Source organism: Acipenser ruthenus, chromosome 17, assembly GCF_902713425.1.
Source record: "Acipenser ruthenus chromosome 17, fAciRut3.2 maternal haplotype, whole genome shotgun sequence".
NCBI lineage: Eukaryota > Metazoa > Chordata > Actinopteri > Acipenseriformes > Acipenseridae > Acipenser > Acipenser ruthenus.
The window spans coordinates 12,921,213-12,941,653 of record NC_081205.1 but is presented as its reverse complement, the minus strand read 5'-3'; the positions used below and the strand labels follow the sequence as shown (position 1 = coordinate 12,941,653).

The 20,441-nt window shown below is 43.8% G+C and overlaps 1 protein-coding gene across 12 annotated transcripts in view; it reads right to left on the bottom strand.

Annotated features, from left to right (window-relative positions):
- The window catches only part of cacna1g (calcium channel, voltage-dependent, T type, alpha 1G subunit), a 160,869-nt gene that overhangs the window by 110,441 nt on the left and 29,987 nt on the right, over positions 1–20,441 (bottom strand). For all 12 annotated transcript variants that reach the window (XM_034039010.3, XM_034039015.3, XM_034039013.3 and 9 more), the window contains exons 5-8: positions 20,031–20,316; positions 17,777–17,869; positions 15,402–16,236; positions 14,477–14,835 (exon numbers count right to left, since the gene is read on the bottom strand). In XM_034039010.3, coding sequence (XP_033894901.3) covers positions 14,477–14,835; positions 15,402–16,236; positions 17,777–17,869; positions 20,031–20,316 — 1,573 coding nt within the window. The remainder of the gene's footprint in view (positions 1–14,476; positions 14,836–15,401; positions 16,237–17,776; positions 17,870–20,030; positions 20,317–20,441) is intronic.

Here is a 20,441-nt window from a genome sequence, read left to right as displayed (position 1 = left end):
CATTAGACATCCTATATTGCTGTAGCCAGTGCTGTTCCATATCGTTCCAGCAGTATTATTTGTTTAATTGACAGCTACTGGTAAGCCAACAATACCTTTCATGATTTGAATGTTGGAAGTGGTGAGTATATCCCTTCCCTTCCTGTGTCAGTTCAGGTGTTTATGGTATATACCTCCCTTTTTTTAACAATCTGTTAAAATTGAACAATGTGAGACAGCCCTGACTAGTCAATATCCAGTTGGTAAAACTCAATTCCTTTGTGGAGTTCACACTGCACAGTCCTACCACACTGAAACCTATTCCATGAGCTGCCCTCCCGGTTTTCCAGAATCAGAATGGTGGATGATGATGTATGTTTATGCTGTTGGTCCAATCGGGGTCTAGCTTGCCATTTCCATTACAGGAAAGTTCAAATCCAATCAAGAAAAAAAAAAAAAACAGGTTTCAAAAGATAATTTTCTTATAATCTTCTAAATGTAGTTTTTTTTTTCTGGAAATCTTTATTCATTTTAGTTTAGAATTTCTGCTATAACTTTTCTTCAATATTTCTCTGGCGTTTTCTTCTCTGTTCAATCTTTTTTCTCTCTGTGTCCCTCAACTTAGCAACCTGCTGTAACTTGATATCCCAACTTAGAACACAAGCAGAGGGAGGGGCTACCTATGCATCTCAACTGGCAAAAATGAACCCTTTCTTAGCTGAAGGTACATATATCTGTTTCAATACTTAGGTTTCTGTAAAAGTCTGTAAATCATGGTTACACAAAGATAACTCAAAACTGCAGAGCAGTAAACTAATCCATTATACTAACATGTACATCTGTGCTCATTTTCTTTCTTTTTTGTTATAAGGCACTGAATCTACTGGTTAATTCATTTCCTGGGGTGGTCAAGTTACTGTTCTGTAGTTACTACAGTAAGAGCAGAAATAGTTTAACTCTCTTATAAATTACTGAAAAATTACTCTCTTACAAATATTTCTTTTAACGGAAAAATCCTAGGTGCAGTGTTTTCAACCTTCTGAGACGTGGGCTGCATCAGCTTATAAACTGAGCTTTAAAGTGACTGTAGCAGACAAAATACACCCATTCACTAAATAGATCTCAAATGTGTATTTTGATTTTAAAACATGATATCTGGTTAACTGAATCTCTGTTTGCACGCCTTCTATTGCTACTCTTTTAAAGCTTCCTTTAATGCTCACCTCAAGCATTAACTGCACCAATTCAAAGTTATGGTATAACGCTACCCCCCCACCAGAACAAACTCTGGTCCCATCAAAGGCTCATTAGAAGGTCTTATCATCTTTTCAGATACTACCATCCGGTCATTACCTGCTGCAGAAGAGCGCAGCCAGCAATCCATTTCTAAACTGTTTGAAACAAGCTGGCAGATCAATTATTTACTAGAGCTGCAACATAGAATATTTCAGACTTACATCTCCAAACATTTCCAGACTGCCAACTAGAAGCTTTCATACACTTCATTTCGCAAACGCCTGGGGACAGTTTGCCAAAATAAATATTTGTAAAACATTAGTTTAAATAATCTATTATTAATAATCCATTATGCAACTAAACATGTGTTATAAAGGATGCTATCAGCTATGGATCCCCACTGTATGCTCATGTAAAAAATATTTGACATACGGTCAGACAGACAGATGCCTTCATATAACCTCTGATAGTCTCAATCGCTTGTGCTACACAATGTCAAGTTTATCACAATTGCGTAAGCTGTAGATATACGGTAAGAAAAATGTTATGTGACAGTTGGACAGATAGACAACCTCTTTGTACCCCCATACTCTTATATTCCTGAGCTAAATCATGTCCTTAGAAGCTGCATTACATATGGATGGACATTCGAGCAGAGAGAGAGACAGACAGACAGACAAAGCTTAAGATAATGAAACACTCAATGTCTTGAGCTAAAAGAGGCTGTCAAGACGTTTCATCACAACAGTTACCTAGAGTGAGTCACATGTGCTAACCTATGCCCGCCTCCACTATATCCCCGGCAGGAATAACAACAGGCTATAACAGTTCTGTGTCATGCAATAATTAATATAATGAAATATAAAGAACCTTATACTTTTTTCAAATCCAATAACATATAGATGAATGCAGTCCGAGACTTGAAGACTCTCTGTATGTGTATTTATTACCCATACCTCGTACAGCCCTATAGCTTGCCTTATAAATAGCTCTGCAGTGATTTTTACAGATTTACTACCATCGCTTCTGAATGTTTTAAGTAAATACGTTTTAGTTTCATCAAGCCACATGTGAATTGTATTTATATATAAAAACTGCAGAAAAAGGGGCAGAGCTATATACCCTGTTTACACTAGCCACTTTAAACGACTTTGGGGCTTAGCACTTTCTGTAGTGTAAACACAGCCATCCTAATTTCTGGTCCAGTGCGGGGCTTTGCAACGGCTTTGGTCTGTTTTTTGCTCTACTGTGAACGCAGTGGTCCCTGAGCCGGCTCACACAGAGGCACATTGTGAACAACGCCCCCGGTGTCGCTCAGCCGTATCCATGGGAACGGGACGCATAGACACACTTAGCTGTAGGACATGACAGGCCTGAGTGATCAGATCTGGTGGTCAGAATATTTTTTTAATCGTTTAGTCTGGACCGTTTCACTCATGCACAGGATTCTTGACATTTGTCTGATAATGTGACACGAAAATGGAGAACCAACAAAATAATACAGTTTAGTTTATATATGCTGTGATAGGATGGCTGAGAGTTTAGACTCAGAGACAGTAGCTATGGTTTTAAGTGCTGGGGCATGCATTTATAAAACAAAATAAACAGAAAACCCACTGCTCACAGAGCAAAAATAAAAAGGCCAAACAAAACAAGTCAGGAACACAACCAACAAGAACACAGGAACAAAGTAACTGGCACAAGGGCCAAAATAAAAGGTTTAAACAAAACAATAATAAATAGCAGACTGGACATTCGCCTTCACTGACTACCCCAGAATAACACACAATTTTACCCACAGGTTACACTCACCTAGGGATGCACCGAATCCCAAGTTTTTGAGATTTGGCCAAATACCAAATCCATCTCAAAAGATTCGGCTGAATACCGAACCGAATGCTGAATCTACAAAAACTGTCAAGAAAATTGAAGGAAACGGTTGAATGAAAAACAGACTGGCAGCTACTAACAAGGGACGCACACAATCTATTGTTTTGAGCCTTTTAGTTCATAGTATTTGTATTACCGAATGGAAATATATCCCTGAAAAAGATTTCAGTTTGAAACTTACACAATATACCACTAGCCCCCTCCCCCCAACAGAAATGTCAAAATACAGAACTGCTTACAAGAAAGGAGAGCTACATCTTTGCCATAACCCTCTATTTTCTTTAATGCCGTTTCAACCTGTGTCACCTGATCTGAGAGTAGGGTTGCCAACAGGCTCCAGAATCTCGGGACACTTTAAGGCAGGTCAGGTTTTGTAACTTACCTTTCTAAACTGTAATGTATTCAGTAATGTGAGTGTGAATTGTGTGAACAGTCGCTACATTAATTGAATTGTTTTACTTAGTTGTTACCAAAAGCACACACATTCCTGCGAGGATCGTTTCCATCAATCAGACCTATACAGCAGCTGATTGACTATCTGAGACTCTGACTGGGCGGGACTGTGTGAAGCAAGAAATATTAAACAAATAGAAACTTTACCTGCTGTTACAAGGTTAAATGAAAGAGTGCCGGTGAATGCAAAGTTATAATAATGGTGTTGCACTATTTTTATAGAGCTATTGTTTACTGTATAAAAAAAATTCAAGCAATACGATTAATCTTTGTTACGAGGCTCTCCGGATAGAATCGCCACCACGATTAAACAATTAAATACATTTACTAAACTGCTGAAGCAATTCACACTCACTTTACATGTCGAATGCATTGCAGTTTAGAGAGGTGAGTTAAAAAAACCTGACCTGCCTTAAAGTGTCCCGAGATTCTGGAGCCTGCTGGCAACCCTATCTGAGAGCTATGTGGAAAAAATTACCGTGATGAGTGACCTGAATCTCCCAGCGAAATAAAACCCACATTGATTTAAATGCACCGTGTGTGTAACACATATCAAATAGGCTATGAAATAGTTAGGGTTAGGGTTAGGGTTAGGGTTAGGGTTAGGGTTAGGGTTATTGTAATAAAACACAGCAGTTCCCAAATGGTTCAACTTGTATTGGCACATTACAGTCACGTAACATTTTATTTAGTAAAGCATATTGTTCAACGTCTTGCACATCTTACAGTTGTAAAGTTACAAAAAATATGTATTTCTGTGCACCGATTATTATTTTTTTCTTTCAGTATGATCTCTAGAACATGTCTCAGACAAAGCAACAAAGCACAAAAGTCTACAACAGTTTGCCATTACTATATATTACAGGTTTACTGCATAACGTTACTCCATGAAAAGTGTGATGTGACTGTGCTGTTGCATACGGGGTGTATGTTTGCATTCAGCAGCTGCATGACGTGTTTAGTGCGTGCACCACCAGTAATAGGGAGTTGAGAGCCGCGACAGAGTTCATCAAACATGTTCTTCTTATTAAATACAAAAGTTACGTTCAATACCGGATTCGTGTCTTTTATTTAAAGAAGAACCACACACATTGGAGGGATATATGGATGTGTGTCTTGACGGAAATAGGATTCGAATTTGGTTCACCGAATCCTAAGTATTCCCTGCTCAAAAAGTAGGTATTCGGGCTGAATCCGAAACCAAATCCTGGATTCGGTGCATCCCTACACTCACCTAAACACCAACCTCAAACAAAGGATTTTTCTGTCCTTCAATACCATGTGGCTGGAGCCTAATTAACCATTAATCATTCAATTAAGGCTCCAGCCACATTCTCACATGTATTTAGCAGGGATAGGAATTAACCCCATCCCTGCCAACCACCACCACCAATACACAAACCACACTATTTACAAGCAGAGCCCTGCCCTGCCACATACCCCCCCCTCCCCCCCCTTCTCTGTAGCCAGCGGCTCCCCTTTCTTGAACTCCAGCAACAGAACTTCCTGCAGTAAAACTGCTGCTTGTAGAAGTGGTCTTCTCACCTCCCCCCCTTCTTTGTAGCCAGCAGCTCCCTTTTCTTGGGCTCCAGCAACAGAACTTCCTGCAGTGAAACTGCTGTTGGTGGAGGTGGTCTCCTGACCTCCCCCCCTTCTCTGTAGCCGGCAGCTCCCTCTTCTTGGACTCCGGCCACAGAATTTCCGTCAGCGAAACTGTCGCTTGTAGAAACAAATCCCCGGGCGATGATGACCTGGCATCCCCAGGCGATGGCGACCTGGCACCCCCAGGCGATTCGAACTGGCATCCTCAGGCGATGGGAACTGGCTGGAGACTTAGGCTTCCCTTTCTTGGGCTCTGATGCGGTTTTCCCCTTCTTGAGCGCTGGAGACGGCATCTCCGCCTTTTCTGGAGCTGGGGATGGCCAGGTCTGGTCTGCAGCGTCCCCAATTAGGCCCTTGTTCCACGCCTTCTCGTAGGAAGGGTCTCCATAGGGGCAGTCCTCTGCTCTTGCCCAAACTCTCCACACGCGTCGCAAAGGGGGGCCCCTTCAGTCCTCCACTGCTCCTGTTCTGCCTACCAGTCCAGGGGTCTGTGACAGACAGCGCGTGAATCCAAGTCATAATCCTTCCTGATCTGTGAGAGCTCTGTATATCAGGAACAGTGTGCCGCAGACTGGATGGGTTGGCAATTCTTCCAGGGAAAGTCGGAAGTCGGCCATCCAAAAAGAGAGCAGAGTCACAATAGAAGAAGTCATCGCCTTAATGCAATAGGCAATGTGGCAATCGCGGATTGGAGGAAAAGCGATTGCACTCGCTAACGAAGGGGGCGTGACTGAGGGTATATCAGGGGATGTGGCAAAGCAATCTGTTCCTTTGTTATGGTTACGAAAGGACCTCTAAAGGAGAACCAACTGTAACATAACCGTGAGTGTTTTGTGTTGTTTTGTCTGTCTATGGTCTGTTTGCCATTTATAGACGGCTAATATATCCGGGAGCTGTTGCTACAAAGCCAGCACCAACCCCCAGACTACACTGCACTACTGTTGTCTCTGCTCTTGTATGAATTCACCACTTGCACTGGGAGCACTCTCTATTGGACTGGTGATCGTGTATGTGTATAAAGTGTGTGTTATTTAGGGTTATTATGCTGGGACTGAACCCCATGGATTTTGACTGGGCTTTACACATTGCTGTGTATAGCCAGTCTTATTGTTTAAGCATCAATAAAGCTTTGTTTTACTGTGAACTGTTGTTGGGTTGTTATTCCTGAGCACTGCATCACCTCTACACCTGCGCACTGCAAACCACTTTGCCACAGGGTCCCAGTAGGGTCGGAACACGTGACTACCACCTCTTCCTATGTTTTTGGGTGGCTGCTGAGGGTCCGCTGCTTGGCCCTGGGACTCCTAAACTTTCCCAGAGAAGTGGCCGCCCTTCTCCTCCAGGAGTGGGCAGCAGGCAACGCTGTATCCGATTTCCCCACAGACCCGACACCTTTCTTGGTCCTCCATGGCCCTGAGGAAGTCTTCCAAACCACAGTCCCAGAGAGCTTGGGAAGAGGCAGGGTCCAGCCAGACACAGTCTCTCCTTGTGACTGGAGCTTTCTTCTGTATTTCTTTCTCCTTGGACTTCACTTTTTTTTTTAAAACCACATTCATCTCTCTGTGGCACCGGAATCCCACTCTGCCACCATATGTGACAGGATGGCTGAGGGTTATTGAGACTCAGAGACAGTATCTGTGGTTTTAAGTGCTGGGGCGCACATTTATTAAACAAAATAAACAAAAAGCACACTGCTCACAGAGCAAAAATAAAAAGGTCAAACAAAACAATAATAAATAGCAACAGTGCTGTCAGGCTGGGCATTCACTTTCACCTGGGTTTAAAAGGCATGTCATATGCAGACAGGCTAAAATTTTTTAATTTATTCAGTCTTGAACAAAGAAAACTACGCGGTGATCTGATTCAAGCATTCAAAATTCTAAAAGGTTTTGACAGTGTCAACCCAGGGGACTTTTTCGACCTGCAAAAAGAAACAAGGACCAGGGGTCACAAATGGAGATTAGATAAAGGGGCGTTCAGAACAGAAAATAGGAGGCACTTTTTTAGACCAACTCCCCAGTAATGTTGTTGAAGCTGACACCCTGGGGTCCTTCAAGAAGCTGCTTGATGAGATTCTGGGATCAATAAGCTACTAACGAGCAAACGAGCAAGATGGGCCGAACGGCCTCCTCTCGTTTGTAAACTTTCTTATGTTCTTATGTTCTTATGACTACCTGCAACAGAGAAAGAATGAATCATGGTTATAAATCTCTCCCAACCTGTGAGAGCGTGGTATAAAGGGAACAGAGTACCCCGGACTGAATGGTCGGACGATTCATTCCAAGGGTTAGGTGGAAGTCAGCCATCTAGAAAGGGGGCGGAGCTATGGTACACCAAGTCATCACTCCAGAAGGGAAGCGATGTGGCAATCGCAGATTGGAGGAGAAACAGTTGCACTCGCTAACCAAGGGGGCGTGACTGACGGTACAAAAGGGAACGTGGCGAGGTGATCTGTTCCTTTTGTTATGGTTAAGAGCGAACCGCGAAAGGAAAAAACTGTAAACTAACCGTGAGAGTTTTGTTTGTTTGTCAGGTCTCATAATACTTGTTTGTTCTTGTTAGACGGCTAACACGATCCGGAGCTGTCGCTTAAGGCCAGCACCAAACCTGGACAACACTGCACAACTGTTCACAAATAAATTGTATTTCACCACGAGCACTTTAGCACACACTGTCTTGTGTGTGTTTAAAACTGTGTTTATTGTTTCGGGACTGAACCCTGTGGATGCACATTGTTGTGTATTGCCAGTTCTCATTATTATTTACTGTTGTCAAGTGCCTTTGGATTACAATTCAAACCATCGTTTCACCATTCTCTTGAACACTCTACACCTGCGCACTGCAAACCACTTTGCCACACTACCCCAGAATAACACACAATTTTAACCCACAGGTTACCCTCACCCAAACACCAACCTCAAACAAAGGATTTTTCTCTCCTTAAATACCATGTGGCTGGCTAATTAACCATTAATCATTCAATTAAGGCTCCAGCCACATTCTCACATGTATTTGGCAGGGATAGGAATTAACCCCATCCCTGCCAACCACCACCACCAATACACAAACCACACTATATACTAATCAGGGCCCTGCCCTGCCACATATGCTAGAATATATATTAGTTTCATATTGTAATACTCCCAATGTTTACTTGAAATGTGTCCTGCACACCTTGATAACGATACATGACAAACCTCCAGTTAGCGAGTATCATTCAAACACACATTTTCACTGTAGGACTAATCACATCGATACCCACGTACTACTGGGTCTAACTGTTGACAAATCAGTGCAACCAACTACACCTTTACATTCAAAACAGGACTTTGGAAGCAAAACAGACCTCTTCCAGGCTTGCAGCAAACAGAAGAAGCTGCTGATTATTTACAGGTAAATGTTGTGCGTTCTCTTCATTTAATTTTCTTTAATAAAATACTGTTTATTTCTCACATTGAAACTGTTCTGTGTTAAAACATATTCTGTTTTATATATATATATATATATATATATATATATATATATATATATATATATATATATTTCTGCATTTTTGCAAATTTTTCACATTGTATTTGGTCAGATTTTTTTGTGGGTTGTAGTAGTATATAGAGGGAGTCTGAGAGAAAAAATGACACCAAAGTTTGGCGCTTCTTTCATTTGTTTGGTGTGCAAGGTAATCAAACATGCAATCTTCAGGTATGAAAAAGTTATTGCCCCCCCCCCCCACAGTTAACTCAACCCAATTAAAGGGGTAATTAGGGTCAGCTGTTTGAGTACTTTAGTTAACAACCAGGCCTGATTTGGGCCAACCCTGCCCAATATATATCTGACTAACTTTGGCCCTTACCATCAGAGTGAAGTTGTCAGCACACAGGTTCTAGAGGCACATCATGCCACGAACAAAAGAAATTCCTGAAGTTGATGATGCTTATCAGTCTGGAAAGGGTTACAAAGCCATTTCTAAGGCTCTGGGGCTCCATCGAACCACAGTCAGAGCCATATTGTCCAAATGGAGAAAGTTTGGGACAGTAGTGAATCTTCCCAGGAGTGGCCTTCCTACCAAAATCTCTCCAAGAACAAGGTGTAAAATCGTCCAGGAAGTCACAAAGAACCCTAGAACAACATCCAGGGATCTGCAGGCCTCTCTCGCCCTGGCTAAGGCCAGTGTTCATGACTCCACCATCAGAAAGACACTGGGTAAAAATGGGATTCATGGCAGAGTAGCAAGTCGAAAACCATTGCTCACTAAGAAGAACATGAATGCTCATCTCAAGTTTGCCAAAAAGCACCTGGATGATCCTCAAGAGTTCTGGAACAATGTTCTATGGACAGATGAGTCAAAAGTGGAACTTTTTGGCTGACATTGGCCCTGTTATGTCTGGCGAAAACTAAACACTGCATTCCACAGTAAGAACCTCATACCAACGGTCAAGCATGGTGGTGGTAATGTCATGGTTTGGGGATGCTTTGCTGCATCAGGACCTGGACGCCTTGCCATTATTGAAGGAACCATGAATTCTGCTCTGTATCAGAGAATTCTACAGGAGAATGTCATCCGTCTGTGAGCTGAAGCTGAAGCACAGCTGGCTCATGCATATATATTAATGTTGTTGTTATCTGAGAAGGTTAAATGAATACAGTATAAAACCTACTTGAATGTCTAGACATGTGGCGGCCATGTGTGTGAGCATACCATTGTAAAGTTAATTGTAGTTTGTATTTCTGTGACTTTGCAAGAAAGACATGCTTTGTAATTCAGTTATTATTTGCAACAACATTAAAAACTGTTTTCTAAGGAGAAAAAACAAAGTGCATTTCATCAAAGTGCTTAATAATAAGTATTGAATTCCGTACCAGTCTTGGCAGACAGCAGTACAGAAACCCAAGTTTTAGTGTAAAATGGAGAGTAGTTATTCCATCCAGTGATTTTTTTTTGGCAGTATCACTTCACTACTGAGACGGTTTCATGGTTAAAATCTTTGTTCAGGGAATAACAAGATATTTATAGCGGTACTACACCTCACACCTCACACCTCACAGCTTCTATTCACGATTGAGGTCTCAAATGTGCAGCTTTGAAGGAAACACATGAACATGTTCATATTCAACATGCTATCTGGTACTGTGATTGGGTAAAGAGGCTCACCTTATTGTAAGGAAGTCTGTTACGGCTTCACTTTCTAGGTCATTTCACCACAGCAGTATCTTCTGGGTCAAAACATTTCATTGGCTGCAGAGCATGTCAGTCATAAAGAGAAGCAGTTGGTTGGTTACTGACTTGAAAGAAGATGTTGAAGGAGTAGGGGCAATTTCACTCTCCAGGTGAAATGATCAAGGAAGTGATAGACTAGTATAGCCTTGATATAATGTTTTAAAACAAAAACAAAAATGATGTAACGTGATTCATTGAAAACTGCACAATCAAGCCTCAGGAGGTGTGGGACAGGTAAGGTTTATGAAATTATTGTGTCAGCTACAATCACTTTAAGAAGCAAGGGGTCTGAGTGAGTTAAATTGGGTTTGTCTGCTTGGTTTCTAGCGTCACTGATGAAGAAATTAAAATGTTTATCAACTGAATTCTTTGACTCATAGAACTTCTGATGATTTGAATGACTGATTTTGTAATTGGCTGTTTAATCTGTGGCACAGCAGGGTGTGCATCGTTTACTCTCAGAGGAAGCGGAAAGGTCCAAGTGCTCTGTCTGGTACATTCCCCACTGCTCCCGGAGATAACGAGCTATATATATATTGAGCAGCTCTGATAGGGAACACTTGAACCAGAGTGGGGAGGCCAGAGGGGCACAGGCCTGGATAGTGTCAGACTCATCCCGACAGAGCTCCCTGCTCCTACTGTCTCTTAATACTTGACAGAGCTCTGCTGATAGGATGCAGGGAGGATGGGGGAGCGTGCCAGCTCACAAGACAGGATTACGGGGGGGCGGGGGGAGGGGGGCTATTGGGGTCATTTGTCTAATGTCCTGGAGCTTTAGGGAGCCACACAATCGCTTGAAATAAACCTGCAAGTAGACATTGTTATCTAAGGGGGATGGAATTATACATCCTATAGGGTTTTCCAGTGGATGGGTGGGATCATCTGAAAATACATAATAAATTTATACATATACGACATGTCACATAAATTCCCCTGAATTATTACCTGTAGGTAACCATATTTCTTTAGAAGCCTAATGCGGTTTACACTGAGAGCCTGATTTTAAAATAATTGTTTACAAATACATTTGATTTGCATTCATTTTAATTTGCTGTTCTTTATCTTCATTTGCAGTTTTAGGCCAGTTTGCTATATTTTATATTTGTCATTCTTATTCTACTGTTTTGGGTCCTTGTTCAAAACTGGGACTGTTAGGAATGAATCGTGTCTGTGTGTCTGACAAACCTCCTTGAACTTCTGTCCTACCCCCAAAGCCTCCAAGCCTCTGATAGCCCTTTCTAAATGCAGTGGTATTTGGGTGTTTGGTTTAATGCCACCCACAGCCCCCCCTCGTTTCAGTATGTATACCTGGAGGAGGGCTGATGCATCGCACCGAGGGGGTACAGTACCTGGAGGAGGGCTGATGCATCGCACCGAGGGGGTACAGTACCTAGAGGAGGGCTGATGCATCGCACCGAGGGGGTACAGTACCTGGAGGAGGGCTGATGCATCGCACCGAGGGGGTACAGTACCTGGAGGAGGGCTGATGCATCGCACCGAGGGGGTACAGTACCTGGAGGAGGGCTGATGCATCGCACTGAGGGGGTACAGTACCTAGTGGAGGGCTGATGCATCGCACCGAGGGGGTACAGTACCTGGTGGAGGGCTGATGCATCGCACCGAGGGGGTACAGTACCTGGTGGAGGGCTGATGCATCGCACCGAGGGGGTACAGTACCTGGTGGAGGGCTGATGCATCGCACCGAGGGGGTACAGTACCTGGAGGAGGGCTGATGCATGGCACCAAGGGGGTACAGTACCTGGAGGAGGGCTGATGCATCACACCGAGGGAGTACAGTACCTGGAGGAGGGCTGATGCATCACACCGAGGGGGTACAGTACCTAGAGGAGGGCTGATGCATCGCACCGAGGGGGTACAGTACCTGGAGGAGGGCTGATGCATCGCACCGAGGGGGTACAGTACCTGGAGGAGGGCTGATGCATCGCACCGAGGGGGTACAGTACCTGGAGGAGGGCTGATGCATCGCACCGAGGGGGTACAGTACCTAGTGGAGGGCTGATGCATCGCACCGAGGGGGTACAGTACCTGGTGGAGGGCTGATGCATCGCACCGAGGGGGTACAGTACCTGGTGGAGGGCTGATGCATCGCACCGAGGGGGTACAGTACCTGGAGGAGGGCTGATGCATGGCACCAAGGGGGTACAGTACCTGGAGGAGGGCTGATGCATCACACCGAGGGAGTACAGTACCTGGAGGAGGGCTGATGCATCACACCGAGGGGGTACAGTACCTAGAGGAGGGCTGATGCATCGCACCGAGGGGGTACAGTACCTAGAGGAGGGCTGATGCATCGCACCGAGGGAGTACAGTACCTGGTGGAGGGCTGATGCATCGCACCGAGGGGGTACAGTACCTGGAGGAGGGCTGATGCATCACACCGAGGGGGTACAGTACCTGGAGGAGGGCTGATGCATCACACCGAGGGGGTACAGTACCTGGAGGAGGGCTGATGCATCACACCGAGGGGGTACAGTACCTAGAGGAGGGCTGATGCATCGCACCGAGGGGGTACAGTACCTAGAGGAGGGCTGATGCATCGCACCGAGGGAGTACAGTACCTGGTGGAGGGCTGATGCATCGCACCGAGGGGGTACAGTACCTGGAGGAGGGCTGATGCATCACACCGAGGGGGTACAGTACCTGGAGGAGGGCTGATGCATCGCACCGAGGGGGTACAGTACCTGGTATATAGAGCTGCTAACAATGCTCCTTGAGCGTGCAGTGCTTTTGTTCCTGTCTGTTTTCAGCTCAGCACCTGGCCCTGACTGACCTCTGGCTCCAGCCTAGCAGAGCAGGCATGGAGCACAGCCGGTTTGAGTTAGGCCTTGGAAGTGGTGTTTAACTGTGTCTGCTTTGCTCAGGTTTTCAAAATGTTCTCCTGGAGAATGGCTCTCCTTTCCAAAAACAGTGAACAAAAAAAGAGAGCGAGAGAGAGAGGGCGAGCAAGCTAGAGAAAGAGAGGTTGACCGAAGCCTGAAAATCTCCAGGAACTTTACAGAGAAATACCAGATGCAATTAATGGACTGGAGGCTCACAGAAATTTTATTTGCTCAGCAACTGGGACAAAAAACTCTGGTAACCTTATAAATCTGAATTCCTCTGCCATTTTCTGCTCTCCCTGAACGAAAAGTGCAGCAAACCTGTTTTAAAACTACCCCCGAGTTTTTCAGCCTTTTATACTGTAGAACTACAGTGGTGTCCACATATCTAATCCAGTCACAAAGGCAACAGCTCACAGGTTATTAAGTGTTTTGTTAAGTCTGTTTTGATGGGTTAAATAAAGTTTGATGCTCATTAAATGCTTTTTTAGTGTTCTTAAAGACGCTAGCAACAGTAATGACCATTTTCATGCATATCAAACTGCAGTTAGAGCAACTTGCTTCTGGTTTGAAAAATTCTAATTTATCTTAACTAAATTATTCTTTATGTGTTTAGAAGCATCTTGTATATCATTTTCTGTTTCAGTCATAGCATACTGTTGAATTGTTAAAAATTTGAACACACCCTAGTGGTCTCAAAAGACCTCTTAAACATGTCTTCTCTCTAGATACAGCTGGTACACCAGAGTGTAAGCACTAACCTGTCCCCCTGCAGCACATCCCTATGGCCTAAATCTACAAAATGTATGAGGTTTATAATAATCCATATATTACCAGATTCTGACACTCTCAATGACTTACTCTATTGAATATTCTTATTAAGTTACTAATCAAACCCTGTGTGACATACGAGGATCAAATGACAGTTGAAAGACAGTTGGAGACTTAGGACACAGGGTAAAAGAGTGGGGAGGGTATGGGATGTGTTACCTAGCCATGTTGTTGATGCAGAATCATTGTGATCCTGTAAAACCTAACCCTACAAAGTCGAGTTTTAAAGGATCCCAAGAAACTGGACAGGTATATATAAGTGTGAGATCCCAGTTGTTCTATCAGTGTGAGATCCCAGTTGCTCTATCAGTGTGAGATCCCAGTTGCTCTATCAGTGTGAGATCCCAGTTGTTCTATCAGTGTGAGATCCCAGTTGTTCTATCAGTGTGAGAGCCCAGTTGTTCTATCAGTGTGAGACCCCAGTTGTTACCTGCTCGTGGTACTCAATGCCCATGCTGAGAGTGTTGATGAGAATAGCGATCATGATCCCTCGTCCGAAGTACTTGCTGTCCACAATCTTGCGGAAGGTCTCGCCCACCAGCTTCCAGAGCTTCAGGACCTGCCTGGCCCTCTTAAAACCTTTCTTCTTGGGGTCGCGGCGGTCGCTGTAGTGGGCGTCCTGGGTGAACTCGTAGACCCCCTCACTGTCCGAGTCCATGGTCTCATTGTCTGTGCCCTCAGAGTCGTTGTTCAGGGATTTGACACAGTAGGGACAGTTCTCAGGGTCACACGTCAGGTTGTCTAAGTTTCCACAGTTACTGGACAGCTTGCAGGAGCCTTTGCAGGGGCCTGGGAAGAGAAAGAATTGAAATCTGAGGGACTGAAATCAGGGGGGTGATGTCACCTCTGGGACAAAGACAGCGGAGTCTACACAATTCATAAAAAGACAGCAGAGTCTACACAATTCATAAAAAGACAGCGGAGTCTACACAATTCATAAAAAGTCAAGTAATCAAACATTTAGGCTACTTGCTGAACTAGTTGGTTTAGTTTATTATCAGTTTAACATTATCATCAAAGTAATGAATACCTATTTAAAATAGCGACACTGTTTAGATCATTTCAATGTTTTTTTTGTGTCCCAAGATTATGAACACAATATGTTAACTTTCACTGTGATTCTTTTTAGTGCGGTTTTAGTTATATTACAATTTGTTAACCTGAGCAGCATGTTTAAATTTACTGGGATTGGACCATTACAATTATTGACAGCCATGAAAAAAACATTGGGTAATTTCTGGGGTATTATTTTGATTGTGAATTTAGTGGTGATTGGGCTACAGTAAAGCATGATTTAGGAGCAAGAGAGAGCGCAATCCTGCCCTGCTAAACACAGACCATGTCAAAGGACTCACCGGCACTCTGTGTTTCCAGTAAGCGGTTCATGGTGCTGAATGGTCTTGGTGGGATGTTAAGGTTGGTTAGGGTTCCGGCGCAGCTACTGTTAGCAGGGTCTGCCAGTGCCTTCTCCTTTTGGATGTCCTGGGAGGAGGACAGGTGCACAGTGGGGTAATTTTTGGGCACAGCGGATGCGGTGCTGGAGGCAGTGGCACCCGGGGATGGTGTATTCCTCTTCAGCTCCTCAAGGGGCATCAATCCTGGGCTGGGGGTACAGCGGATGGGCTCAAAGTGGCAGTCTGCATGGTAAACACTGTGCACAGAGTCTGCGCTGCCAGGAGGGGGAGGAAGTTGGGTGGTACTGGTGCCGTGTAGGGCTGGGAGCATGAGACGGCCAGTGCTGTTCTGAAGGGAACCCGTCTCTACGTCCCCCAGCTCTGGGCTGGACCGAGGGGCCCGCAGACTGCCGTTGCCCACATGGTAGTGGTGGTGGTGGTGGTGGTGATGGTGGATTAAGTGGTGGACAGAAGCCCGCTGCTGCTTCCTCCTCCTTCTCTTGCGGGAAGGCCGCTGGTCCGCCCTCTTGCTGACCCGCACAGGAAGCCCTGTCTTGCTAGCTACAGTGAGATAGACCTGGGCTAGCTGTCTGCTGGCCTTGCGCACCACGTGGACCAGGTACTTGAGTAGCTCATCGTAGCAGCTACCTGGCTCAGAGAAGCTGGCGAGCGTGCTGGCGTTGGACATGAACCGCACACGCTGCTCCTTCATCAGCTGGCTCTCCCGTTGCTTGGTCTCGGAGAACTGGGTTGCTATGACAACCAGGCACAGGTTGATCATGAAGAAGGAGCCCACCTGGAAAGGAGGACGGAGGTGGGGGGGGAGTTATTGAGCAGCTGAACTGCATTTCAAGACCCAGAACCGTATCCTAGCAGATGCAACATCTGTGTTAGTTTCATGTTCTATGCCACTATTCTGTCACTTCCACTTATAGACGGACACTACATCACTGCATTTAAATCCCAATGAGTTTAACTGAATAATTACATAGATCAGGGAAATAATGCAGTCGTTGATAGCATTTCCATCTTAAAGTCCTGGACATCTAATACATCTCTGTATACACAAGAATGGAGAAGTTAAAAGTAAGGTACTGCAAAATGTTCACTACACTACACTACGCTACGCTACGCTATGCTATGCTATAGAGAGATAGAGAGCAGATTGTAATCCTAAAAGTACTGAGCAGGCCTAACCTTGTTCCTGAGATTTGACCAGCTCAGACTGAATAGCCCTTCTTTAGATTACCAAGATACATGATAAAGGCATATTTAAATGTAGCAAATACACCTTTAAGACGCCCGGTCTCTTCTGTGCCTTTTTCAAGGCAGTACACTGTAAGTAAGTTTTGTTAAAGCAGCTTCTATCCAGTAACCCTGATTCTGTTCTGATGTTGTTATTGATGGCGACTCAGCTGCTTGTGTCCGCCCTCAGGGGCAGCACAGCAGGAAAGTGTTCACGCAGCTAATGGTCTTTTCAACACATTATTAGCGGCGACATCTGAAGGAATCAATCACAGCCTTTATTGTTTTATCTGAGAAAAGCACCTTCCCTGGGCTACGAGAGCAATGTGCTTAGCTGGGAGCTTGGTTAAAGAAACACTGTGCTTAACCAAAGCTTCACAAGTATTGTTTCTTCTCCTTACCAATAGCAGCATTATCACTGGTCCCCTTTTCTTTCACACACAATCTCTTGATTATTTTACTTAAATACAGACGAGAAGATATTTAATACATGGATTAAAAAAAAACATCTCTCTTGCTTCGCTTCCTAGGTCAGATTCACTCCAGTGGTCTAACTGCAATCAGTCCACATAACCTACAGCACAGGAAATGACAAGGTAGCAGAACTCTACAGAGCTGTACTAGAAAACAGGGTTACTAGTACTAATACCAAACAATAACTGGATTTTAAAACTAGACTAGCGCTCCTTTAGTGACACTGTAAGTGCTAATAAGAAGTTATCCATAACTATTAACCATTAAATACTGACACATTTAGAACTACTACAAGAAACCTAATCAAGTCAATGACTAATGTTTTGACCAGAACTCTTTCTCAGTGTCATATTTTATTTTAAACATGCAGTGGCAGACTTTATTACCTTTATTTAACATGGATTTTAAAGCTCAGATTATCAATCCTTCAAAAGGAACCAGTGATTACATTGCTTTTGCTCATAGAAGATAAGAAACAGGGATTTAAAAGCCTTTATTAGCACTCACTTGACACTGGAGAAAATGCTTTACCACCCCCCACACATGTAAAGGTCTAACCCAGATCCTGGACGCTAAACTTGTAGCAGCCAAATGAAAAGATTGCAAACATCACTCACTATGATCAGCAGTATGAAGTAAATGAAGTTGTAGAAGGAATGGGCGTCCATGACGAAGTACATGATGTCCACCCAGCCCTCGAGTGTGATCACCTGGAGGGGAGGAGACAAACTCACATATTAATGCAGGGCCCAGGACCAGAAGCCCTCTGGATGATTTTCATTCCCCCACAACTCCCATAAGGAACTCATGAGAGCACAGCAGGTGGATATGATGGGGGCTGTTCTGCTGCAGACTTTTCTTTTTGACAAGTATTGGGACTGATAAATAAATGCATAAGCACAGAGGTGAGGTATTGTTGCCTGTTTACCCAACTCAGACTGCATGCTTACTAAATATCTTGTCGTATACACACTTATGCAATCGTACTACAGTATTTTGCAGTTTTCCCATGATTATACTATGCATTTACCATAGTTTACTCTGGATTGCAATGTTTATTAATATACTTTACCATACCTTGCAATGCTTACCTATCCTTTACCGTGCTTTCACCATGCTTTATTATACTTTGCTATGTATTTACTATAGTGAACTTTTATAAGGGTAACTACATACTAGTACTCGTCTCCTTTTCAAATACTATACTGCTGCACAACCCTTTCCTGTCATTAACTAACCAGCCACTTCCCCTATTGACTGATATGTTTTCAGCCAGTAAAATGCTTTGACCTAGAAAACACTGCTGAGGTGAAATGACCCAGGAAGTGTAACAGATTCCTGAGAACATGTGATCTACTCTGGATTAGAACGTTCATCTGAAATAATGTAGAATAAAATACACCAGTACCAGTGCCTCCCTTATAAAAGTTTACAACAATACATTTGCACAGTCATTCTACAGATTTCCTATGGTTCTACTATGCTTTTACCGTAGTTTACCACAGTTTTTTTTTATTTTTAATATGCTTACCATACCTCGCTATGCTTTACAATGCACACATATGCTTTTACTACAGGAAACGTTTATAAGGGTTCCACTATATTCCGTGGGGATCGCATTGAAAAATCATTATAAGTCATTGACACCAAGGGGAAAGCAAATGATGCTGAGCTACTACTGCCTATAATATGATTACTTCAACCACAAACCTTTTAGAGTGAAAGAGACTTTTGTTGAAACGTTGTTTGGCTAGACTAAGTTATGAGCCTATTTTGGAATACTTGCTGAATGATACATATTTTGCGCTTTGTCTGTAGAATTTCTGGGCTCACAAATAGCTGCTAGGTGATTAGCTCTAGTTGCCAGTCTTGGTATGACACCAGAAAAACTGTAAAATAATGAGCAGAGTGATAAATCAGCTGTTAGGCTCCAAATACTTAAGGCATTTGTAGGCCAACAACTGAACCATTTAATGTCACACCTACAATTAAAGATAGAAAGAGCTTGACTTGAATTTACAAGTTCTTTTGTAGTGCAACAGTAATTAAAAACCCGTCAGAAACACAAACAGGGGTCAGGTGACAGCGAACGAAGGTGAGCTAACCATAAGGTCACCGGTTTAAATCCCACCTCTGCCACTGACTGACTCACTGTGTGACCCCGAGCAAGTCATTTAGCCTCCTTGTGCTCCACCCTGCGGATGAGATGTTAAATCAATGTCCTATTGTATGTGACTCTACATATATGTGATGGTGGTCCACTATGAAAGGTGCTGTATAAAGATATTATTATTATTATTATTATTATTATTATTATTATTATTATTATAAGAGGAAAGGACATAAGAGAGGGACGAGGGTGTGGTTTAAACTGAGGGACTGCAGTGATACCGATTTATTTTCTTTTAACCACACCCTCGCCCCCCCCCCCCCCCCCCCCAAAAAAAAAAAAAAAAAAAACTTAATATAACCAATTCTGAGACAACATTGACTTTATCTCTGGTCCACCTCGGGGTTTCAAATGACAAGCGGAGGAGTTTAAAAAGATTCTAGAATCCGAGAAAATGTATCCAATCACAGCAGTGCCTGTTGAAACCACACCCTCGTAACTCCCCCAGGCCCTTTCCTCTTATGGGAACTAGCCCCAACCTGAAAACAATCCCCAACCTCTTTTCAATTTCAATTCAAGGTAATTCATTAAATCACTCGTTTTTAAATACCAAAATGCCTTACTGATCTTCATAACCTTTTAACGTTGGTACGCGTTTTAACTATCTAACAGGTGATCAACCGGAGCAGCTTCCTGGTGTGAACATTCAATAAGAAACTCCTCCCCCAGCACCTCTCAGTGCGAGTGGTGTGCTGCTATACCTGGAAGATGGCGATCCATGCGTATCCGATGTTGTCGAAGTTGATGGCTCCCTTGAAGGGGTTGTGCTGGCCCGCAGAGCAGTTGCTGTAGTACTGGTTCCAGTTGACGCAGGTGGTGTTGTCAGTGCTGTTGTAGGAGGAGTAGCCCAGCGTGCACTCCAGGTCCTCCTCGCGGAGCGTCGGGATGTTGCGGCAGTATCGCATGCCGTTCTCGCGCGGCTGCGAGCAGATGTAGGGGTTCTCATCGTCGTTCTCTGTGTGGTAGTACTGGTCAAGGGATGCAGGGCTGCAGTAACCGGGGGGAGTACCAGAGGGATTCATTATTTACAGAATAGAAGCACGGTCCTAAAGTACACTACATAGTAGATCTGTGCAGTAAGGTTTTTCTTTGCTTTTCTCAAGGTTATACTA